The following is a 25,560-nucleotide window of genomic DNA, read 5'->3' as shown; positions in this document are numbered from 1 at the left end:
CAAGCTTAGCCTCTCCAAGCTTCTACCACCTCCCAAAATGGATGCTGTAAGGCTTGTGGCTGACCCTGGGGCCTTGTAAGGACACTGGAGGTACAAACTACAGCACCACAGATACATGGCTTCGTTTTTAGCCCCCTTTTTTCTGTGCATCGATCTCCTATACCAGGACCACGCAGTCTTAGTATGGAAGCAGGTGGTAAGAGTTTCTGTTTCTTCACTGTCAGAGTATACTTGAGTCACTGGAACAAAAATGCATAAGCAAATAGTCTTAGGAACTATCCACCAAAGGGGACAGTGGACAGAGTAAAGTGAATATTAAGATGCACAAGTCTGTCGTGCATACGGTTTGCAGTAACAGGATCAGAGTAGCCCGAATCCCCAGGCATCTACCTTCTGTAAGTGTGGAAACCAGGTCTCAAAGGGGGTGGCAACTTTTTTTTGATTAATTAATTAATTTTTCTATTATCAGCTTGATACAGTATGGGTGGCAACTTTTTTAAGCTCTCACAGGTAAAATAAAAGGGCAGCTGTTCAAATCTATGTTTGAGAAGCTCAGTGAGCAACCCCTCCAATTTGATTTCCCATGGTAATACGAATACCATTGTGAGGTTTTTTTATTATTATTATTCCCCCACGATTTTCAGCCCTGTGATGACAGTAAACTGCTTTCTTCACTGGAGAATTCTTTGCCAGTTCATTAATTCCCATAATCCCTCAGTACCTGCAACAGTTTCTACTTGTAAGGAATAGATATTTGAAATGTTTTAAGAAAACATTCTGTTCTTGCACGCTCCATAAGCTACCGACCTATTGTGTGTGCATGGTGAGAGGGTGTGTGTGCATGTGCTTATGGAGGCCAGTGGTTGATGTTGGGTGCTGTCTCAGGGTTTCTATGCTGCAGCGAAACACCACAACCAGAAAGCAAGTTGGGGAGGAAAGGGTTTATTTGGCTCACATTTCCACACTAGTCCATCACTGAAGGAAGTCAGGACAGGAACTCAAACAGGGCAGGAACCTGGAGGCAGGAACTGATGTAGAGGCCAGGGAGAGGTGCTGCTTACTGGCTTGCTCCCCATGGCTTGCTCACTCTGCTTTCTTATAGAACCCAGGACCAGCAGCCCAGGGGTGGCTCCATGCACAAAGGGCTGGGCCCTCCTCCATCAATCACTAATTGAGAAAATGCCCTACAGCTGGATCTTCTGGGGGCATTTTCTCAATTGAGGTTCCCTCCTTTCAGATGACTCTAGCTTGTGCCAAGTTGACATAAAACCAGCCAGGACAGGCATCTTCCTCAATCATTCTCCAACTTTATCTTTTGAGACCTGGTCTCTCACTGGACCTGGATCGTGCTGATTCCATCAGGCTATCTGGCCAGTGATCTTCAGAACACTCCTGCCTCCACCTTCCTGGTGCCGGAGTCGCAGATGCATGCCGCCATGCCTGGCTTTTACCTGGGCTCTGAGCACCTGTCAGACTCATGTTACACTAAGCCTTGTAGTGACTGGGCCAGCTTACCAGCCCCTCAACTTAATTTCAGTAGTACTAATCCTGAGCCCGGATGCTGTTGGCTGCAAAAAACAGAAGACCCAACTCAAGGGCACAGTGGTGTGAACAGAACAGAAAATATTATCTCTCAAAGCTGTAAGTCATGAGGTAAGGCAGTTAATTTGGCTAATTCAGCGATGCCATCTTTGGAGTATCAGACCCTCCAAGTTCCGTTTAATCTCGTGCCTCGACACCTCAGCATGTTGACTGTGTCCAGGCTGACTCCTCCTATAAGCAAGAATTGGCTGCTGCACTTTCAGATACCCCAGCAGCAGATGTCACGCTGGAGGGATGAGGTAAAGCTGTCCAAACCCTCTGTCATATTTCATCGACATTTCTGAGTTCCATTGTCTATGTACCAGTCAGTCAGTTGTATGGGGACGAGAGCTCCATGATGGAGTCAGAACAGTTAGAGCCCCCAAGTGCCAGCCTGGAACGAGAAATCCATGCTTGAGAGGCACATAGGCAGTGTGACAGGCCTGTGATTTGAGTCTAGTCTGGGTTTTATTTACATCTGTGTTCCTCTTTGAAGATACTCATTGGTGTTCATACACAGACCGGATCACTTAAAATATAATTGTGTGCATATTGGCTTACATGTCTGCTTTCCCTGCTGATGTGTGAACTTGAAAAAAAAATCAAAGGCTTTCCCCGGCACTCTTCCCTGGCAATCGACCTCAAAAGGAAAAATGGAGCTTGTGTGTCCCCCCTGCCCCACCCCAAACATGCAAGGCAATCCCCATAGCTGTCACCAGACCCATATGCAGGGACAAAGAAAAGCCACGCTGCCTGCCCAGCACCACCCCCTCTTTTATCTAGGAAGGCATAAAACGGTACACTGGTATAAAGAAACCTGTGGATGTACTTTTAAACTTTCTAGTCGTCAGTTTGAAAACTAAAACATAACTAACCTTAGGAATGCATTTCTTCACCTCCCTGATATACCCAGCGATAACATGGAAAAGTATAATCAATAAATCAGGGTAAGAAGTTACTCAAGTTCTGTATTTCCAGATTTGGAATCTGGGCATGTTTATTGTCAGGGCAGAGTCAGCTTAGACTAGCCACTTCCCAGAGCCCAGCGACTGCACGTGAGTCATCAGAGAGCGCCAGACCGTGTGTCACCACTACCTAGCTCTCTGGAAAAGTGGATGTGTGTGTACCAGGCAGTCAGCCTTCCCTCCGTGGCTCCCACGTCTGTGGATTCAACACCGTGGCCAGAAAGCTGTGGGAAAACGTGCCGTCTGTGTTGAACATGCACAGACTGATTATTCCCTAAGCATAGCCGTTTGTGTAGTGTTTACCTCGTGTTAGCTCCTGACAGGAACCTGTGACAGGGAGGGTTCAAGTTCATGGGGGGGGGGGGTGCCTCCTGTGTAACCACTGTGCCATTTTACATACGGGACCCGGCCACCTGTGGATTTTGGTGTCTGGGTCGGGGGCTGGAATTAATCCGATAGACAGTGGCATCTGTGCTTCTTCTTAGATGTGTGACTGGAGTGGATCTGTAGTACATAGTATACGAATAGTGAATGTCCAGCACGTTCTCTTACAATTCTGCCCACACAGTTCCCAGGGAATGCTGTCACTGACCAGTGCCGAAGGTTTTATAGCTAACCCATGGTTTCAGAGCGACTGTGCTGCCTACAGATAGGTGCTTAATTACTAGCCAGTTCAGTAGTGTAGCTGCTCACGTTACTGATGAACTAATGTCGGTCTAAGTGAGTGTTGATTGACATATATGCTAATGAAGTAGTGGTGGTGATGTCACTCCTCACCGTGGCTGACATCCTGATACTTCTCATTAAAACTTAATGTGAATTATTACTATCTTCACCCACAATTGAACCCTTAATTAGGGTCAGCAAACGTTCTCTTTAACAGGATAAGACAGTGATTATTTTAGGCTTATAAGGCTACTGTGAGACAAGAGCAGCCATTGTAAACACAAATGAGCAGGGCGTGGCATGGCCAAATAAAAATACGTTTACAAAACCAGACATTGGATGAGGTTCTTTTCTAGGGGCTAGAGTTGATAATCTTGTTTTCTGGGGTTTTCTTTGTTTGTTGTTGTTGTTGTTTTTGTTTTTTTGAGACAGGGTTTCTCTGTGTAGTTTTGGTATCTGTCCTAGATCTCGCTCTGTAGACCAGGCTGGCCTCGAACTCACAGAGATCTGCCTGGTTCTGCCTCCCGAGTGCTGGGATTAAAGGCGTGTGCCACCACCGCCCGGCAATAATCTTGGTTTTAATGACTTGATTATTTGTGTGACATAAATGATTATTTGTTTCACACAAATTGAGAAGTAAGATGTGACAGAGATAATTCCACCCTGGTAAGGTAGGAATTGAAGTCTCTGCATGTGGAGTTGGGTGGAATTGCACAGTGTTGTATCACTGTGTAGTATTTCCACCATTATCCTGTAGACCTTTGCAGTAGATATCCCACAACGTTGTCCTTAATGTATTAGGTGAAATAAGAAGGTGGAATTGTCAGTTCAAAGAATATGTAACGTATATTCTTTATATTCTTAATATAATAACACATACTTGATATATGGTAACCTGTGCTGCAAAATTACATGCTTAACAGTCTTTAAAAAATCCGTTTCTTAGCCGGGCGGTGGTGGCGCACGCCTTTAATCCCAGCACTCGGGAGGCAGAGCCAGGCGGATCTCTGTGAGTTCGAGGCCAGCCTGGGCTACCAAGTGAGTTCCAGGAAAAGGCGCAAAGCTACACAGAGAAACCCTGTCTCGAAAAACCAAAAAAAAAAAAAAAAAAAAAAACCAAAAAATCCGTTTCTTAGGCTGTGGTGTCGCTCAGTTGGCCGAATGCTCAGCCGGCACACAGGAAAGCCCTGGATTTGGTTACAAAGGAAGAAACTGGGAGTGGGGACACATCCTATACTGTCCACAGTGGCATGCACGACCACCCCCCCTGCAATGGACAGACGAGAGACAGACTGATAACTAGACAAACAGATGCTAAAAAGTGAAAGTGGGAGGGCTGAGTCCTCTGCCCCACCCAAGCATTATCCACTTGGAAACTCGGCTGGTCTGTGTTGAACACACACTGTCTCCATCTTCCTGTGAGTTTCCAAGTTATCTCCGACAACTGCTTGACTGAATCTCATTTATTTTTCTGAATGAGGTGGTGGTTACATTTTTCTTATATCAGTTGCTCATTAACATTCTTACCTATTTTCCACTTCAATTCTTCATCTGTTTCTTATTGCCTGGAAGTTCTGTTAGGGACATTAAACCTAGTATATATACTAAGCGATTTCTGTTCCATTATCACGTAATACTTCATAGTTTATTGTGCTGAACTGTCTGATGTGTGTGTGGGAACATCTCCGAGGCGTTTGTGAGATTTGTGCTGATGAGATTGTCTCCAGTCCAGATGTTCTCTGTCTTCTTACGGTATGACGCTGCACATTAGTTTTTCACACTTACACCTTTTCATATTTTGACTGATGGTGTTCCCTGTGTCTCGTGTGCGCTGGGGGCCATCTCAGGAGAGGGCTATTGCTTCAGCTCACTTAGCCTCCCTCATCTCTCCACTGGTTTAATATGCCAGGGTTATCCTGTACGAACTTTCCAGCTGTACAGTAAGTCTTTCTAAACTCTCTCTTGTCTGGGTAGTCTTTTGATCTATTTTTGGAACAATGCTACGTTTTAAATCTTCATGGCCTATTCTTTTATGTATTAGGGTGGGGCAGGGCCGCCTGTCCCATGTTTATTTAGTTAGCTAGAAGCCTTGAAGATCAGCCGGTTAGCTTCCACCAAAGCCATTGTTAGGATTATGATTGAGATCACAATGCTAAACTTAGAAATTAATTGAACAAGACTGGAATTTACTATTATTGAGTCTTTTTTTTTTTTTTTTTTGCTTTATTGAATTACTTTTTCCTCCTGTACTGAGGCATACTGGGCCCAGGACCTCATGCATGCCAATCGGCAAGTGCTCTACCACTGAGCTGTGTGTGTCCCTGACACTCTTTTTACTTTTTATTTTGCAATAAGGTCTTATCAAATTGCCCAGGCTGGCATTGAGTTTACTCTGTAGTATGAGGTAGGCCTATAAAGTTGAAGTCTTCATGTTTCAGCCAAGTACTGCCACCAGGCCTGGCTTAAGTTTTAGCAAATGCCCAGGTATCTTTTTGACTCAGCATTGTGATGATTAATACTGCTAGACCTTCTATATAGATTCCTACTTGAATTTATGAAATAAACTAGCATTGAGTGAAATATCACATATTAAATAAATGCTGGCTTTAGCATACTTTCCTTCCTTCCTTCCTTCCTTCCTTCCTTCCTTCCTTCCTTCCTTCCTTCCTTCCTTCCTTCCTTCCTTCCTTCCTTCCAGACAAGGTCTCTCTATTTAACCCTGGCTGTCCCAGAACTTGCTATGTAGACCAGCCTGGACTTGAACTCACAGAGACCCTCCCGCCTCTGCATCTGAGTGCTGGCATTAAAGGTGTGCATCACTCACCCAGTTTTTTTCTTCTTTTCCCCAGGTTTTCTTTTTTTATAGCTTTAAAGAACTCATTCATAAAACCCCCTGAATCACATACGTGAGAAGCTTAAGATTTAGTTTAGCCAAATAGATAGTTTTTTTCCTTGGATTGCTTCTGTATGAGTGTTTAGAAAACCCTCCAGTTTGAGAGCTATAATTCCCACTTGTTACGGTTTCATCTTTGACTGTTTAATCCATCTAGAATGGTTTTCACATGAGGAAGGCCTAGCTTCCTCTCCCCCACTTGCCTTGTTGGCTAGTAATACATCTGTTCCCCGAGAATTTGAACTGCAGCCTTTGTCCTGTGTGATGTGACATTCTCTAGGATATGTTTTGGGGTTTCTTCTGTTCTTTTTCCACTGATACGTAAACTCATTTTCCATACTGCATTTGGTTGTAATACCATCTTAAGCACCTTGAGTTTGTGAAAGTCACTAGCTGGTTACGGGTGAGCATCCCCTGATCCTCTCTGAAGGTTATGATTTTAGGCTACTGAGGGCACATTTTAAAAAATCAAGTTACCGGAAAGCATGTGGCCAGAGGTCAGACTCTCCAGAACCCATATATATATATATGTGTGTGTGTGTGTGTGTGTGTGGTGGTCGCTTGCCTGCAGCATCAATCTCAGAAGGCAGGGGTCCCCAGACCAAGCCGTCCTGCTGAAGTCTGGATTGATTTGATTGAGGGACTGTACTTCAGTGAATAAAGTGAGGATGATCAAAGATGATTCCCAGAACACACGATAGTGTCCACGCACATGCAGAAGCATGCACACGCAGATGAAGAGGGGGGGAATCTGTAAGAATTGTGTCATGTCTATGGAAGCAGGAACTGATCAGTGGAAAAAGTCATCTGTCACCAGTATTGGTGTCTTCTAATGCTTCTGCTCAGGGCCGTCCCATGTAATTTTACACGTGGCCGTCGTTCAGAATACAATTGAACAGCAGCCGTGGTCAGTTCCATCGACGATTCACCACCTATTAGGAGAGAGCTCCCCTAATCTGTTAGATGAGTTATTTGTAGGGTAGATTTAATACCATCTCATTGTTGAACCCTACGAGTTAGTGAGTTTCTTTACAATGTGCCCTTTGACAGAATGAACACCTCCACTAACCCGGCTTATTCTTGTTTTGCAGATGTTGTTTTCTGTTTGCTTTGGGATACCTCACAGTGTGTCAGATTACTAGAGTCTATATCTTTGATTATGGACAATATTCCGCTGATTTTTCAGGGTAAGATTAAAATTTGATTCAGTGACCTCTTTTATCTATTCTAACATAGCGGTTAAAAGTACAGCCTGTAGTTTCATTTAGCACTTGTGGTGGAGAGCTATGGACACGTGTCATCCCCTAGATGTCACAGAGATACCTGTGCTTCCAAATTGCCTTGTATAAACTTGCTAAACATAGAGCAGTTGGGCTTTTAACGTGGCATTTTTGGTATTCAAAGTAGTTTCTAATTCTAATAGGAATTTCTGCAAGCATTTGTAAGTGTTGAAAGTCAGCCCCCTCCAAGCTTTTTTCTTGCTACTTAGCCTTCTTCCCCCTCCCTCCCCCCCTCCCTCCCTCCCTCCTTCCCTCCCTCCCTCCCTTCCTTTCTCCCAGCACAGAGTAGTGGAAATCACTTCTGGCTTTTGTCTCTCCAGAGGGGATTTTATTCCTCCTGGGCACCGACAGGTCTCCTTGTCCTGTAAAGAGACAGAAGGAGTGTTAGGAGATGAGTGCAGTACCAGCCCCTGAGCTAACCAACTCCTGTCTTTCTAAAGAAACATGTCCTGCCATGTGGGGCCCCTGAGGCGGGGGTGGGGGGGTGGGGCGCAGCAGAAGACTTCACACTTTACATCACTGCCTCTCAGCTTTCTCCATTGTCCCAGAGGGGCGTGTTTTTTTTTTTTAGTCTTTTGCCTCTGGGTGATATCAAAATGAATAAAACATCCAATTTAAAGATAAGCAAGTTAGAAAAAATAATCATATCTCTGGAGAAAAAATTAACAATAGAAATTGGCCAAATTATTTGAGAAGAATCACCTGTAAAAGGAGAATTTTAGAGGATAAAGTATCTTTTTCTTCCTTAATGAGAGTAAAGTGGATTTTATTATATAGATTTTAAAAATAGGCTTGGATGAAAGCAAGTTGCGTCCCAAAATAACGAACAAAACCAAGCCAAAACAGATGACATATACTTAAAAAAGAAAGAAAGATAGATAATTGATAGATAGATAATAGATAGATGATAGATACTGGATCAGATTTAGAACTGAGTCAAGTGGAATTGAAATCCACACCTGAAATCCAAGGGTAGAGAACAGACCAGCTACCCATCTTTTTTTTTTTTTTTTTTTTTTTTTTCCTCGAGTTGAGGACCGAACCCAGGGCCTTGCACTTGCTAGGCAAGCGCTCTACCACTGAGCTAAATCCTCAACTCCCCAGCTACCCATCTTTAAACAGCAGATGTTCTTAAAGAAAAGTTGCTGGGCGGAATCAGTACCTAATTGGCTCACTGTGCGAAGGAGGAAGTGGCCCAGGTCACATGTCAGTCATCCTGATAGGATGAAGTTGGGAACTAGCTGTGAAACTATCAGCATCTCTAGGAAGCAGACCCCTGCTAAGAATAGCCACTGAAAGCTAACCATGTCACACAGGGACTTTTCACCCGGAGGTAATGCAGGACCCAGGTTCTGTCTGCAGGACCCAGGGGTGTGAAGCATTGGGAACCCTGCCTGGGTCCTCCCGTCTTACTCTGCTCACACCTGCTCTGGGTTTCTCTGACATATGTTTATATTCACTCCATATATAGTTTCTTGATTTTTTTTTAAACACCAGTACTTTAGCATGAACAAGCAGGTTGGCACTACTCCACATCGGTGGGACCCTGGCAGCCTCCTCCTTCAGTTTGGTCTTAGCTATTGTTTTTATTCTCCCTCACCTGCTACTCCAAACCCTTCCTGCTCACCAACCCCTTACACAAAATCTTTCTCTGCTGGCTACACATAGTGTATGGTCAAAACAACTGTGTCACCACAGCGGATTAAGGTAAAGGTTTGTTCTCACATTCCAGTGCACTGAGGAGGTGGCCTCTGCTCCACAGGCTGTTAGGGAAGGAGGCGCTTTTCTTCTGGCACCTCCTCCTACAGGGTCTCTGGAACCTTCTGATTTGGTTGGGGGTGGGGAGTAATGATCCAGATCAGAGAGAGCTCATGCCTGCTTATATTCTATTAGCACAAACGATTACACAGGCCCACAGACCAGAGAACAGTTTGTTAAGAGCTTAATCATTAGGAGCTTAATGATTTTTTCAAAGTTATTTATGATGTGACTTGAGCAGTATTTTGTTGAAATTTATAGTTTAAATATTTTGATATAATTTTAAATGTTTATAGGAGAAGAAAAAAGCAATGTAGCATTTTAAAGATAGACTACCTGTTTATAATATTCCTATTTTTAGCCATTGGGAAGAAGCATTTATTGAACCCACTGAAGCAAGCTGACCTGGTACAACTCAGACAAAGAACTTTCTCTTTGAAAGTGGCCATAAGAGAAAAGAGCCAGCTGTAGGCCTGTGCTCCTCACTCAGGAGGTGAGGATCCTCCGGTGTGGGGCAGCAATCTGCAAATGGATTTTTCTTTGGGCCTCCAGCCACAAAAAAAAACGACACGGAGACTCATTAATTATGAAAGCTCAGCCAGGGGCTTAGGCTTGTTCCTCGCTAGCTCTAACAACTTAAATTAGCCCATATTTTTATTGATTTACTCTCTACCACATGGTTTTTACCTCTATCCCATTTTGTGTATCCAGCTTGGTCCGTGTCTGTCTGGCTTCTTCTGGCGACTCTGCCTTCTTCCCAGAGTTCTCTCTGCCTCAAAAATCCTGCCTGGCTATTGACCATTCAGCTTTTTATTAAACCAATCACAGTGAGTTATCTTCACACAGTGTAAAGGGATATTCTGCACAGCAAGGGGCAGAGAAGTCCATCCTATGAAGCGGATTAGGACAAGTGTCATTGCTCTTCCAAGTGCCAGTGTCTGGAGAGTGCAAGAAGGGAGGCCCGGGCCTTGCTGAGGAATCCGTGTGAAATCTCTTGGATGAGACGGGTTTACTTTACTTGCTTGAGGCATGGAAGGACTGAGATGGATAGAGATGGAGGAAGGGGAAGGGGAGGGGGGAAGAGAGAGGGGTTAGGGGAAGAGAGAGAAAGGGAGGGAGGGGATAAGGGAGAGAGAGAGAGAGAGAGAGAGAGAGAGAGAGAGAGAGAGAGAGAGAGAGAGAGAGAGAGAGAGAGAGAGAGAGAGAAAGTGTGTGTGTGTACGTGTGTGTGTCTCTGTCTGTCTGTCCCCATATAACATTAGGTTCCAGATTTCTTTAGATAAGACTGTCCTTTCACTACAAGTTTCTAGTTGCAGAAAGTTAGAAAGCCGCTGAAGTTGTGAGGTCTCACCTCACCTTTAGAAATGTGATACAAGAAAAGCATAAAATGATTAGTATTCCTATCAGAAATAACTTAAAAATGTAATAGAAAAAAAAAAAGATCCTGTTTCCAGAGCAACTGTGAAATATCCAGGGATGTGTCTGAGAAGAAAGGGACTGTGCCCTGTGAAGACAGCTGTAAAACTTTATTCAGGGGTACGAACTCGAGGAACAGCCTGCTTGTGTGTAGATAGTGTCGAGAGCAAGAAGGTAGAGGCGTGCGGTTGGTATAACTACAGTTACATTTTATGGTCGACATAACAAAAGGTGTATTTTATCAGGCTGAGGGTCATCACACAAAGTCACACTCTAAGTGCCTAACGGCAGTCCTAAGCCAATCTCCCCACTGCTGCTCACCTGTGATGTATCTTAGCTGAAGGTCAGGTCCGGTCTCTCATGGTAGTCTCCAGTTTAAGGGTCAGGATCCTGGGGGAGACTCACCAGCCGCAGGGCAGGTCAAGATGGCGTCTCCAGATATGCAGAGCAGAGCATTGTTCTGGGTCTCTGACTGTAGACTGACCAGTGGGCGTCATGAGGTCTAGTCATATGCCTGGTGGTCTTGAATAAGTGATGCCACTAGGTTCTGGTTATCGGGTGCAGTGTTGGGTGTAGTGGAGATCCTATTTTTACATGTCTAAAAGGCCTTTTTTACTATGGTCATTACAGATAGTCAAATCCAGTAATTCTTCTCAAGTTAACCTGTCGCCTTAATGTGGTCATTAGCCTTGAGAAGCTGAGCACACTGGACCAAGCTTGTAATCCCAATGACCTAGGAGACAGAGGCAGGAGGATGGTCACGGGTTTGAGGCCAACATGGTCTACACAACAGATTCCAGGCCAGCTAGAATACAGTGAGACCTTAAAAAACCAACTCACAGTGAAACAGAAAAGCCAAAGGAAGAAATGCTGACGAGCAGTTGACTACCACGCACAGACAGCAAGGAGGCAAACCAAGGAACAGGAGAGAGGCTAGAAATAAGAATACGGGACAGTGAGGCTCGGCGGATAAAGGTGCTTGCCGCCAAGCCTGACGACCCGAGTTTGATTCTCAGGCCCCACGTGGTCGCTCCTGGGAGTTGCCCTCTAACGTGAGGCACGTGTCCTTCACCCTAAATAAATAAATATAACCAGCAGCGTGCAGAGTAGCTATGGTGGGGTCATAACTCAGCGGATACATCTTGGCTCATTTCTTCGAGATTCGATCAGGCACTTGTGATGGGGAGGGCAGAGCCCTTGCCGCTTGTGAGTAAATAAATTACAGGGAGCGAGAACACTGTTCTCACCGGAACTGGATCTGTGTTGCCGAAGGGATCGCTCGGTGTGTCCCCCACAAAACAAACACAGAAGGGGTTCGTGTCGAGTGATCCCCGTTCGAATCAAGGCTGTGTCTCACAGCTAGGCATGTAGTACCAGCTGCTCCGTGGACCAGCTGGTCTGTGTCCCCTCGGCGGAGGGCTGCTGGGCCACATGTGTGCTGCATTTGGTGGCGGCTTTCGTAGGAGCCCGTTCTTAAAGCAGAGGCAGAAACAGACGTGGCCTGAAAGCCTCAGGTGTGATTATCGGGTTTGTCTCTCCATCTTGAGAAGCCTTATTCAAGTCCGGAGTCTAATTTTAGACAGGTTTTTGTGTTCTGCGCAATGAGTCACAAAGGCCGCTAGCTGTTCTGCATAATCCTCCTCACACAGTGCCCGGTAACTCTGTGTAAATAGGGTGATATGAAATATTCAGCCACCGGGGACTTTGCACCTTCCAGTTCTGGTGGTTCTTCCTGTGGGCATGTCTCCCGGCCCTTGACCTACATTTGACTCCAGGAAGCATCCCGTCTCGCTGCTAAGGCCGTTCATGTCACCACGGGAGTAAATAGACTGGAACTGTGGGGACTCGGTTGTCTTCTCCCTGCCCGGCCTGAGCTCTGCTGATGATGGAGTGGATTCCCAGGGCAGCCTGGTAGCACATGTCAGAAAGACCTGCTTAACTCGGGTCTGCAGACCCAACCCAGGCTGCTCCGGCCAGTGGCCAGCCCGGTCTCCCCTGCAGCTTCTTCAGGGCCCCCTCCCCGCTCCTCTTTGCTTGGAACACCCCTTCAACCATATCTGCTTGTCCAAACCCCAGATGAAATGATTGGGGCACTTCCCCCTCGGCTCTCTGACGTTTCTGTCGTCTCTGTACACTTCTCCAAATATCGCTCCTTCATGTAGCTGTCGTAACTGCCCTTTATCTTGTCCCCTGCCACAGGGGAAGCCACAGACCACAGGCAGTAGTAATCCTGCGTGTACGGTTTTTCTACACACATAGCCACGCTGAGCTTGCATACCCACAAAGAACCAGTGTCCCTTGGGCGTAGCTGAGCACAAACGCTCTGCTGCTGTGACCGTTGCTCTGATGGCTGAGGTGGCTCCTGGAGGGTGGCAGAGCACGCAGCAGGGTGGGCTGGAGAAAGAGTGATTTGTGATCACGCTCGGACAGAGTGGGATCCACGAGATGTCTTCACGCGACTCACAGCGGCGTGAAATGTAAAACATGGGAGTGTTTCCAGAGTTTGGACTATGGTTGACCGTAGATAATGGAAACCGTGGGAGGTAAACGGTGTGTGTGTGTGTGTGTGTGTGTGTGTGTGTGTGTGTGCGCGCGTGCACATGCACGTGTGTGTCAGTGAACACTGTGTGTGCACAGTTGTGTATCTCTTGGTCCTGGCAGGAAGCGTCTTCAGCATCAGCACTTCCCATTGGACTTTTGTGTCCTTTCAACACCTCCTGCTTGAAGCGATCCCAGTGCTTCTGTAGGTGAAGCTGTGTGTCTGCGCGCACGCACACGCGCATTTGTGAGAGAGGTCCCGTTTTCTGCGGTGTGCTGTGTCAGGTGTTGGGGATGGTGCGATGTCACTTCACCCACACAGTGTCCTTGTCCTCCCCACGTGGCAGTCAGTGTAGCTGCTTTGAGACATATTACATAATTCCCCCTTCCACTGTGGCCACGGCAGCCGTGATATAGGAGTTCAGATTTTTTCATTGCATGTTGTTAGTGTGTATGTGTGTGTGTGTGTGCGTGTGTGTACATGTGCATGCCCATGTAGAAGAGTGCAGATTGCAGGAGTCAGTTCTCTCCTCCTTCCATGTGGGACCCGGGGATTGAACTCACGTACTTAGGCTTAGTGGCAGGCACCTTTCCTCACTAAGCCATCTTACTGGCCCAGGTTGTGAGTTTTGATCCATGTATGCAGCTGCCTTGTTCCCCATGTCCCTCCCCACCGTCCAGCCAGCGTCTTGCATAAAACACCCTCAACATGGACTCCCGGTTCTCTCACCCGTTGCTCTTGTGTCCCTTTCCAGGCAGCCCTGTCTCTCCAGTTAGTCACCCTTGTCAGAAACCTTGGCGGCATCAGGCCTCAAACCCCGCCTCAAATACACCAAATTGTCGTCAAAGCCCCGCTGGCTTTAGAACACACACGGGATTCGCCGTAGTCTGCCTGTGCTGGCCCCGGTCTGAGCCACCCTCTCTCCTGCCCTCCTCACCTGCTTCCTCGTACCCACATCTGCACCCAACAGTCTCTGCTCAGCCTGCTCAGAGTCAAGTGTTCCCCTGAAAGCCAGGCCAGCCCTTGACCCCAAGCCCTCCAGTCCTTTCCTGTCTCTTCGGTCACGGCCACAGCCCCTTGAAGAAGCCTGCCTTCTGCCCTGTCCTGTCCTCACACTGCTCTTCAAGGCCGGTCACACGTCTGTCTCCAGGCTGTGACCTTGTCCGTCTTTCCTCCTGGAATGTCCTTACCCCAGGCCATCGTGTGGTTGCTTGTTAGTTCTCATTTGTGTCTCCTACCTCCATTTTCTTGTGTGGCACTTGGCACATTGTAGATCTGTTCATCTCCCTCCAGTCAGTTCTGTGACAGCAAGGGTGTGTTGTGTCTCCAGTGGGGTCAAAGCTTGGACCTAGAACAAAGCTTGGTGCTTTGTAGATGCTCGTTAAGTGCTGTCTTTCCCAGTGAGAGAACAAGTCAATCAGCACTGACTCCCAGCGTGGCCTTCACTGGGCTCCCATCCCACATGCATTTGGTGTCGGGCAGGTGGGGTCTGGGTGGTCTCCACGGTCTTGTGGATAAAGAGCATTTGTTGGTGTAAAGGTGATCTGAGTGCAGGGACATAACAAGTCGCCTCTGTTGTTAGGTGACGTGTCCTGGTAGCAAGTGGGTGCTTATAGTTACCGGGGCATTAATAGACAAGCATCATTTGAGTTCATCGTAGCCATTTCGGAGATAGTGAGCCGTGCTGAAAAGTGCTTGTTTATTTTAAACCTCTCTTCTCCCGTAGCGTCAACTGCAGTTGAGGATTACTTTAGGATAAAACCAAATTATTCTGTTCTCATTCTTTGTAGAGAAATGGGTACTTAAAATTTATCATTATTTTTATATCAGAAAGGTGTTTTTTTTGCCTTAGTTCAGGGGCTGGAGAGATGGCTCTGAGGCTAAGAGCGCTTGCTGTCCTTGCAGAGGACCCAGGTTCAGTTCCTAGCATCCACATGGTAGCACACAACCATCTGTAAGTTCGGTTCCAGGGATCTTACACCCGCTTCTGAACACTGCATGCATGTGGTATACATACATACATGCAGATACGTGCGATATACATACATACATGCTCGTACGTATAAGCTAAAAATAAATAAATCTTAAAAAGAAATAGTCTCTTAGTTCAGAGGAGTCTCTGTGTAGTCAAAACTGTCCCATCAAGTACGTATTTACTTGAGTAGTGGCAGTCTGTTTTCTTACATTTTTCAGTCTCACACCAACACAGTGATTTGTCACATAGATGGTGGAGGTCCCATCCAGGCCCCGACCCCTCGGTTGGCGTCCTCGGGCTGCTCCCATCTGCTGTAGGATAGACAGGAGGGTCTTTGCCCCCGCCTAGCCGGCTAAGTCGGCTTCTTGGACATGGGGAGGGATTAGGTATTGGGGAGTGCCCTTTGCTACAAAATCAACAGTTAAAAAGTGTCAACAAAGGCGCAGTGGAAACACCTGGTGAGTCACACCAGCTGCTCTGAAGCGGATACTTTTAAAATGTGTGCTGTTGAGGGAAACACTGTATCTACTCTCGGAGTGCTTGCGTTGGTCTCTCTAATGCCTCTTCCTCTGTACAGCAGGCTCTGCCCTACGAGGGTTTTGACACATTTCTTGTCTTCTCCCTACCCGCTCCCATCACGCCTCTGGTCTCCCAGCTGCCCTTATGCTCTGTGTTGAGTTTGTCAACCTCTGCCCCTCTCCAGATTCCTTAACCCTCTTTGATCCATTCATCCCTTCTGAAATTTCTTGCAATCTTTTTTTAAATCTTCATTTACAACACACTCCTCTGCAGTCTGTACGGTTCCTTCTGTTGTGGTCCTAGGTTCGCTGTGCTCCTGGGAGCAGGTTGAGCCGGAAGCAGTGGACTACCACACATGGGGTCGATGGTCACCAGTGGTACTGGGGGGGAGTTGGGGTTCCCTCTTTTGGGGTCTTTGTCTTGTTAATAAAATAATTTAGAAACAGCCTCAGCGGGACCCTCAGGGATGGTTTTATGATTGTTTGAGAGAAAAGCAGCAGGAAGTGGTATGTGGGGGATGCTCAACCATCCTGTCTGTGAATGAACGGAGGGGAGATGTTTAATATGTGTTGTCTGGTAGGCCTTTTGGGCAAAGTGGCTGAGGCTTGGGAAGGGCAGCAAAGCTGTCTTTGCAGAGTGACGCCAGAGAACAGCTCGAATGGGGGAGGGGTGGGCAGCATTTGGTCCTGGGATCTGCTGCCCCCCCCCACCGCTCAGCCTCCCAGACCAGGATGTGGTCCCATGAGGGTCGGAAAGAGGGTCAGGCAGGAAGAGAACAATGAGTCTCCCCACAAGGAGATGGAAATCTCAGGCCATTTGTGTAATCCTCAAGGGCTTGAAGGCAGAAGTGACAGGCAGCCTGTGTGCAGGGCAACCTGGGGGATTAAATAGGCCGGCTGGGCAGTGATTTCCTAGGTAACCGTAAGCATTGGTTTTTAAGGGAGCCAAGAGAAATCCTTCGCTCTCAAGCACAGGGAGTTGGAGAGCAGCCCTCATCTGACCCTGCCCCTCGGAGCTTGAACTCTCAAGGGCACAGTTGGGACCCTGAATCCAGAGTGAGAGGTAGAAAGCAAACCCTCGTGCCCCATGTGTACACACTGTAAGGCAGTGCCTCCGCTGTGAGCAGTGTGGAACCTCGCTGCATGGAGCCTGAGCCTCTGCTGCTCATGACCAGCTGGCCCTGGGTGTCCAGCGAGGGTGATTCCGTGTGGTCCCTTTTAGAGGCTTTGAGAGGATGATGCTGTAAGATTCCTAGCTCCCCCAGCATGCAGAGCACACACTCTGCCTGTTGGCAAGTGTAACTTCCGATTTTATTGAAGTTTTAGAAAGTTAAATGACCATCTGAAAGCCGATGCTGTGAGGGTGGGGTGTAACACAGGGGTGGGGTGTAATGCAGGGGTGGGTGTAACGCAGTACAGTTTTCTTGTTTGACTGATTTGATTTTCTGCTACAAGTTAGCCATTCAGTTAGAATTCTTGCAAGAGTAGGAGAAACGCTGCTAGTTCTTGTAATATGTGCAAAACAGTTTCTCTTGTCTTAGCAGACGCCAGGCTTCTGGGTTCTGGGTGGCTGGCATCAGCGTGCCCTGCTTTCAGCATGGAGATGGCGGTCTGCCCTTTTCTTCTTCTTGGCTCCGCCCTCTTACACTTCTCACCCAGACTCCTTTAATTTTGCTCATCCCCCCTTCCTCAGGCATCCTCTCTTCTCTTTGACATTCACCCTTGGGCAACAGGCCTGGGAGGTGCTTCGGGAGGCGCTTAGTCACACCCTGGTGTCCTGGCACTTCTGACCACAGGCCCTGGTCTTAGGGAGCTGGCTCACAGAAGGTTGTTTTTAGGCGCAGGGCCCTCTTTTTACTTGGTTTTTCAAGTCACGGAGAAAGAAAGCCTGGATTTCTTCTCTCTTGCACTTTCTGAAGACAGGAAGCCCCTGAGTTGCTAGCTCTTAAAAATCCCCCGCGAGTTTTGGATAGGGTAGAAACTCGAGGGATTTATTGTCGTGTAAGCAGGGTTGAACCTGTGTCCTGTGTCGTGCATGTTGTTGTGACATCCTCCATTTAAAATATCTACTTTTGTCTCGTCACAGCCCAATGATGATCATTACGCAGAAGATCACTAGTCTGGCTTTCGAGATTCATGACGGTAAGAATCTGGAAGTTAATTCCTCATCACAGAAAAGAACCTATTCGAATAATCTTTGGTTTGAGATATAGCCCTAACTCTGAAAGGGAAGGAAGGAAGGAAGGAAGGAAGGAAGGAAGGAAGGAAGGAAGGAAGAGACAGTTAGCTTTGTTTAAGGTTATTAAGATGTTTGTCACCCCCAGCCCCATGTTTTCTCTTGATTTTTAATTCAGTTCAGTGATAAAAAGCAAAAATATATGACCCATATAAAGGACCTTTGGTCTAAGTCAAGTTTTATACCTAATTTTATTTGTCTTACATTTATATTGAAATTTGTATGCTTCTCCAACCTTATCCCTTTGTGTTTACACCCAGACATATACACACATGTTTTCATAGACTTTTAGTATGCATATGTACCTATTTTATATGTTTAATAAGTGGATATAGGAAATGCCAGCAATCAAGACTCCTTGGGGTGTTGGCTTGGGTTCCTCAGGGGTAGGAGGGACAACTCTGTCTGTCCCTGCATGTGAGTCCCCCTAATCCTGTACCCAGTCTCTGCATGTGGGCAGGACGTAGCCTTGATGGTTCTGGGGTAGGGGACAAGGACGAGTTTTCCTCCTCTTCCTTTCTGCTACTGGCAAGCACAGTTACCTACTTCATTTTCTGGGGACATGGCCAGAAGGAACAGATTTCCTCCTCACGGTCACGGGTCCGTGTTTAATTCCCCACGTGTTCAGCCACGGCTCTCTTTTCTGCCCCTCGGGAGCAGAGCCCCTCCTGCTGGCCACGTGCTTCTAGAGGCGGTGACATGTTAGGGTGAGGCCTGGGGTGGCCTGAGGAGACCCACACTCCCCTTCTCCTGCTTCTGCTTTGGGTTTCTCATTTCCGTGTTCATGGTCAGACCCTCATGTGTGTGTGTGTGTGTGTGTGTGTGGGAGGGGGGTGCTTTGGTGCACTGCAGTTCACGGCCACGTCGTGGAGCTCTTGGATTCCAAACAGTGATGTGGGCAGACATTCTCAGACCCTGACTCCGCAGTCGTGAAGCCCATGTCGTGGATGCTGTGGATCAGAGCACCCAGTTGTCTGTATGTAGGTGCTGAGACCCACATGTCACGCTGACAGGTCCCGCCTGGGGCTCTGGAATGAGAATCCAGGAACATCATGGGTCAGGCATGTCCTTCTGTCTGTAGGTCTAGAAGCCCCCACTGGCAATATGTCTTAAACTCAGGACTGAAAGTACTCCAGGGCCCTATTTTGTTTGTAATCTGGTCTTTGAAATGGATCTAGCAAGCAGGTTTTGACTAGCCTTGCCATGTTTGAAGAGTTCAGATTCTTTAGCTTTGCGTGGGACTCCTTCTGTGAACTGAAGCATTCCATCCTACCAGACATCCCCCTGCAGAGCAGCTACCCTCCACCTTCTGCTTTAGGACTGCGGCCACTCTTCCCAGCCTCCTGCTTCCCCAACGGCTCTCACAAGGGAGGACAGCGTTGTCTGTATTGAGAGCTCTAAGCTCATGCTTAGCTTAGTGTCAGCATGCAGTGTGTCCCTGACTAAGGTTTGTTCTGATGAAGATTCTAAACAGTGAATGACAGAAACGCTTGTGGTGAGGTCCAGAAGAAGCCAGGAGCAAGCCTCTCAGAGTCCCCCGTCCCTCTACCCCCCCTCCCATCCCTCTCCCCCTCCATCCCCCCACAGAGGCATCAGAGGCAGCACTGGATCCCCAGCTGCAAGTATGGGGATACCTGGGATGAGTCTTCTGCCAGGAAGTCCATTAGACTTGGGTCCCAGGGTGCTTGCCAGGGCCTGAGCCAGTAGACACCCGTGCCTACCAGGTGTCACAGTTACAAATTCCTGATGCGAAAGCGGATGTTGAGAATAAACCATGTTGGCACAAACAGTCCCAGCCTAAGGAACACTTGTCTCAGTGTGGGAACTATGTGCCAGCCAAGCTCCGGGCACCAGCCCTAGGTCATGCTTGCAAGCAGGCCCCACTGACGGCAGCAGTGGTAGCGGGCCGTGTGAACTCTGGGCAGTGGGTCTTGACCTCTCCCATGGCTGGTTTTTAGCTACAGTGGCAGTATTCACACCAGCAGCTTCGGGAAGCAGATGTTTTGTCTCGGATAATTTCTAGGCATGGTGTTGAGACATTATGCTCTCCTTACCGAATGCAGCCTCCTCCCCTGCTGACGTCATGTGCAAGAGCCTACCGAGGCCAGAATGGCACAGCCTGGCAGTGTGTGGGTCATGGCGTCTGATATGTTCCCTGGTGGGCGGGGGAGGGGTTGTTCTGTTTGGTTGGTTGGTTGGTTGCTGCAGCCTAGCTGGGTGCTTGTACTTGATAAGGGAATACGAGTCTGACTTCTACCTTAGGCTGAACTGTACCAATTTTGTCTTAGTGCTAGTCTTCTAGCTTAAAACACAATATCTTAATTTAATTTTTTTAAAGATAGTCTATTTCTGAGTACCCAAATTTTTGAACTGAGGAGGGAGGCTGGGCTTGTACACATAGACAAAATTATTCTATAAAGATGATTTCCTTTAAGTGATAGTTTATTTTCCTTGGTTGGATTGCAGTTTAAAACCATGACCGCCTCCTAGGTCAGCGTAGCAGGGTACACTGGTACAGACACCCCACACCACACCAAACACTTAACAGTGCTGCGCAAGGGGCTGGGGAGGTGGCTCGCGGGGTCAGAGCATGCGGACCTGAGTTCAAATCCCTGGAGTCCACCAAAAGCTTGGCATGGCAGCATACACCTCACCTGTGATTCCAGTGGTGGTGGGACTGGAGACAGGAGGATCCTGGGGCCTGGTTGGGTGGTCAGTCCAGCCAGAGTAATATGTAGGGTCCCTTAGAGAGCCCGGCTCCAAAAAAAAAAAAACCATGGAGAGCAGCAGAAGAGGATGCTGACATCGAACTGTGGCCTGTCATGCATAATGGAGCATTTCTCACACAAAGAAATACTGAAGAAAACACAACAAAAAAGCCGGGCAGTGGTGGTGCACACCTTTAACCCCAGCACTCAGGAGGCAGAGGTGGAACTCTGTACTTTCAAGGCCAGCCTGGTCTACAGAGCGAGTTTCAGGGCAGCCAGGCTACACAGAGAAACCTTGTCTCTAAAAGAAAAATTAAAAAACAAACACAATAAAAAGTATGTAGCAAAGCTTGGCGTCACAGATGACTGCCATCCTGCTCTTTGACTGGTAAAAGGAAGGGAGGGAAGGATGGAGGGAGGGAGGGAGGGAGGGAGGGAGGGAGGGAGGGAGAAGGTTTTCAAGAGAGCACTGATGAGCTGCCTGCCTTTAATCCCAGCACTCAGGAGGCAGAGGCAGGTGGATTTTTGTGAGTTCAAGGCCAGCCTGGACTGCAGAGTGAGTTCCAGGAAAGGCGCAAAGCTACACAGAGAAACCCTGTCTCGAAAAACAGAGAGAGAGAGAGAGAGAGAGAGAGAGAGAGAGAGAGCGAGAGCGAGCACAGGTCCTCATCTCCTTAGGTAGCCATAGATCCTTTGGAAAGGGTCGGTCCGTCTACTGTGGGGAACAGAGCTGTTGAAAGTGGCAGGAATCCTCTGAGCTTCTCCTGTGTTCTCCTTTTAAGTGGGATTTGTGGGTTTGGTTTTGTTTTCTCTACATAATCCCAAAAAGTAGGTACATGGCCCTTGAAGGAAACTTGAAACTATAAATAACTCTGAGGAGAAGGTGAGGCATCGCCTCTGGCCAAGCTCCCCTGAGAGTCAGAGCCCCTTCTCAGTCACTTGACCTCTGTCTTTTTCTTTTTCTTCTTCTTAAAAATAGATCTGTCTGTCTGTCTATCTATCTATCTATCTATCTATCTATCTATCTATCTATCTATCTATCTATCTATCTTTGTGTGTGTATGAGTGTTTGGCCTGCTTGTGTCTCTATCACGTGTGTGCTGTGACTGTGGCGACCAGAAGAGGGCACCAGAACCCCAGGGACTGGAGTTAGAGACGGCTGTGAGCCCGTGAGCCAAGGGCGTCGGCCAGTGCTGGTAACTGCCCATTACCTCTCCAGCCCGGTTTTTCTTCCCCATTGTTGCCAAACTAGATAGTCAATTACACTCCCTTCCCTGACTGTTGAATGTGTAAGTGATTCTTTTGTCATTATGTATGAGGTTGTGACGGTCCTGGTCATAATTTCAGATGGTGTTCTTGATCATTCCCTTAGACTCCGGGGTCTAGGAGGAGAGGAGAGAAACATTCCTCGAGTCTTTGCTCCGTGGGTTTACAGAACCATAGTGTGGTCCTTCATAGCCTCCCTCCTCACAGACTCCCTCCTCATAGACTGAGGGCCTCACAGCAGGGGTCTGTCTCCTCCGCTGTTTCTCAGAGTGTCTTAAGGTGGTTGTAATTCTCTCATCTTTGTCTTACGTACATGTATCATCCATTCCAACGTGTGTTTGTTATCGCTGAGATCGTGCTGTGTAAGTGAGCGCCTCTAAAATTTCTGTGTAGAAGTGCCGGCTTGTTCTTTTAACAGTCTCCGGTACTTGTGTTCTTTGTTGATGGTGTCCAGGCTGACCTTGAACTTGACATCTTTCTGCTTTGGCCTCCCGGACAGTTAACTGATCATGTCTTTGTAATTAATCATGAAGTTAACAGTTTGTATGTTAGTTGCTTGTCTGTGTTTCTTTGTACCTTGTTTCCCCTGGTTGCTGTCTCTGTTTATCTCACTGTCTTTTTTTTTTTTTTTTTTTAGTCTTTCGAGACAGGGTTTCTCTGTGTAGCTTTGCGCCTTTCCTGGAACTCACTTGGTAGCCCAGGCTGGCCTCGAACTCACAGAGATCCGCCTGGCTCTGCCTCCCGAGTGCTGGGATTAAAGGCGTGCGCCACCACCGCCCGGCTATCTCACTGTCTTTTAATGGCTTCAGTTTCATGTCTTTGGGCAGTGTTATGTTTTGTTTTCTTTCCTACAAACGCTTTCTTAGTGTATTGTTTGCTTCTTAATTCACTTTCCCTTTGGTCTTTAAATTGCATCTAGTTTCTCTTTTCTTGTTGTTTAGTTATTAGTTATTTAGTTATTGGTCTTTAAGTTGGATCTAGTGTTTATTCATTTTTTTTTTTTTTAAGCCTGTGGATCTGTATGTTGGTGCTTAGCTGTAGCAATAGCCTCCTATTGGTGGGTAAAGACGATGTGTATACTCCTGTTTTTATTCACGGCGTTGTGTTGAGAACCAGGGCACTATCACTGCTCTGGGGTGAGCTACTAGTCCATGGCATTGAGACTTAGTCATTGAAATCCTTAGGGAGTGTTAACGCCTCTTTTTGAAAAGTCATAGCACTTTCTTTAAGGATAACAGGTCTGTAAGTTAAAATGTGTTAATTTGAGAGATTTTTCTAGTTGGATAATAGTTTCCTTCAGACTGGTAACTAGTTACTTTCATTTCCCTGTACACATTAAGTGTATACAGGCCAGGGTGGGTTGGAGCATATGATGATTCAGGTGTTATTTAATCTGTGTCAATATGAGAAAGCAAGAGGCAGTCATTGGGCTGAAACATGGAGTCTAGCATGAATTTCACATGAGGCAAGCGCCATTCTAAAGAGAAAACATAACTCACAAGCGTGTCTCTTTCTGGTTCTCAGGGATGTTTCGGAAGGATGAAGAACTGACTCCCTCGCAGAGGGGATTAGCTGTGAGGTATGTGTCTTTGTATCTGCCATGGTTTGTGTTTCACCGGTTCATGGAGGGTGGCCTTCTTCCCTCTGCGCTGCTGCCGGCCACCACGTTGTGCGGGGCTAGGCTGCAGTCTCTCCGGGGTTCCTAAGTCCATTGCCTGGACCTCTGTACCGTGTGTGCCTCCTGTGAGCCACGTGAGGCTCACCAAGTGTCACCTCTGTGAGGCTCTCAAAGACAGATGGTTTGTCTGCAGTTGTAGTGCCTCTGCTGGTAACAGTAGCCGTCACTCACAGGACGGCCTCTTGACAGCAGTGATTGGGCCAACGTCTTTTTTTTTTTTTTTTTTTAGATTTATTTATTATGCATACAGTGTTCTGCCTGCATGTATCCTTGCAGGCCAGAAGAGGGCGCCAGACCCCATTACAGATGATTGTGAGCCACCATGTGGTTGCTGAGAATTGAACTCAGGACCTCTGGAAGAACAGTCAGTGCTCTTAACCTCTGAGCCATCTCTCCAGCCCTGGGCCAATGTCTTAACCCAGCACACGGCGCAACACAGATGTTATTATTTGAGGAGTTCATTCGGTCACTGTCTTCCTTTGCTCTGCTTCTCAAGAGTGGTCTAAGGAGAGACTTGGTTTTCTGGCCAAGTCTTTTTCAATCTAACACAATTAAAGAGGAATTATACTCCTTTTACCTTTAAAGAAACCACTTCCTTTGTTGTAGCCTGTTTCTAAATACAGAATTAACAGATGCATGGCTGCTAGAACAGCGGTCCTCAGCCTGTGGGTTGTAATCATGAAAATACATCCTGCATACCAGATATTTGCATTACAATTTATACCAGTAGCAAAATTACAGCTGTGAAGTAGCAATGAAAATAATTTTATGGTCGGGGGTCAGCACAACATGAGGAACTGTATCTAAGGGCCACAGCATCAGGAAGGTTGAGAACCATTGACCTAGAAGAAGGGGATGATGTTCATGGTGGTGGACAGATGTGTACCAGTGTTCACCCTTTTACCCCCTTTAAAACATCTGCACATCTTCTCTGGGGTTCCCCGTCTCCTGAATGGCCAGTCTTCATACAGCAGTGCACAGCCAGTGAATACACTTACCTGACAAGTAATCAGACTGGTTCTTGACTTTTCCCTGGCCTTGAACTACCCAAGACACCGTCATATACAGACATGGGCTCTGATTCCCCGGTCCCTCTCAGGTATATGCCTAGCAAATGGCTGGTCCCACTTAACTTCAGCTCTCCACCTGCTGAACGGTGGAAGGAGGCCAAGTAGAAAGACACTCGCTCTTGTTGGCTGGATTCATCTTGAATTTTTTACTCTATTTTTAAAGTCGTGGTCCTTGGGGCTAGAGCAGTGGCTCATCCGTTGCTGTTCTTGCAGAGGACCAGGTTGGTTACCAGCACCCACATGGTGGCTTGACACCAACTGTAACTCCAGTTCCAGGGGATCTGACACCCTCTTCTGGCTTATTCAGGCACCAGGCACACACGTCTACACACACATGCACGTGGGTAAAACACTCATACATTCAATCCTTAAAAAAAATTCATGGTCCTTCGTATTGACAGCAAAGCAATTACATTTCCTTAGTTCTCTCTCTGAAAAGATTTTAGATTCTCCTTTCCCCAGAGTTGCAACACTTTCTCCCCTGTCCTCATGATGGAAAGTTGAATTTCTTTTCTTTTTTCTTCAGTAGTGGTAAGTTCTTTATTAAGACGTCTTTCCCTTTTCCATCCACACAGCACGTGGGTTACTGTGTGTCACCTGACAGGCTTGAGTGCATCCTGTTTCTCTCCAGCTCCCGCCAATCCCCTGCAGTCCCGCAGCCCATTTATAAAATAAACACATAGACTTTTATATTTTTTTATAAACTGTATGGCCGTGGCAGGCTTTTTGTTAACTGTTTTTATATCTTAAATCAACCCGTTTTTATTAATCTGTAAGTTGCCACATGGCTTGTGGCTTACCGGTATCTTTACATGTTGTTTGTCATGGCGGCGGCTGGCAGCATCTCCTGACTCAGCCTTTTTGTTTTTAGAGGTTTTTTTTTTGTTTGTTTGTCCTGCCTATAGTTTTTGCCATTTTATTTATAGGGAATGATATCTACAGCAGCATCCTGACCCCCAGAACAGCCCAGGTAAACTCTAGACCAGGATGTCACCAGGGCAACCTCATAAG

At 47.0% G+C, this 25,560-nt stretch overlaps 1 protein-coding gene across 7 annotated transcripts in view; it reads left to right on the top strand.

Moving 5' to 3' along the window:
* Window positions 1-25,560, top strand: part of Mboat2 (membrane bound O-acyltransferase domain containing 2) — a 134,720-nt gene that overhangs the window by 82,850 nt on the left and 26,310 nt on the right. For 3 of the 7 annotated variants that reach the window (XM_052745798.1, XM_052745799.1, XM_052745796.1), the window contains 3 exons: window positions 7,197-7,292; window positions 17,678-17,733; window positions 23,326-23,380. In XM_052745798.1, coding sequence (XP_052601758.1) covers window positions 7,197-7,292; window positions 17,678-17,733; window positions 23,326-23,380 — 207 coding nt within the window. The remainder of the gene's footprint in view (window positions 1-7,196; window positions 7,293-17,677; window positions 17,734-23,325; window positions 23,381-25,560) is intronic. The other 4 variants (XM_052745801.1, XM_052745800.1, XM_052745797.1 and 1 more) reach the window with 2 other exon arrangements.

This window comes from Peromyscus californicus, unplaced genomic scaffold (assembly GCF_007827085.1).
Source record: "Peromyscus californicus insignis strain IS unplaced genomic scaffold, ASM782708v3 Scaffold_1__1_contigs__length_55948999, whole genome shotgun sequence".
NCBI classification, from domain to species: Eukaryota; Metazoa; Chordata; class Mammalia; order Rodentia; family Cricetidae; genus Peromyscus; species Peromyscus californicus.
Note: the sequence above shows the minus strand (reverse complement) of the source record. Positions and strands in the feature narration are given on the sequence as shown.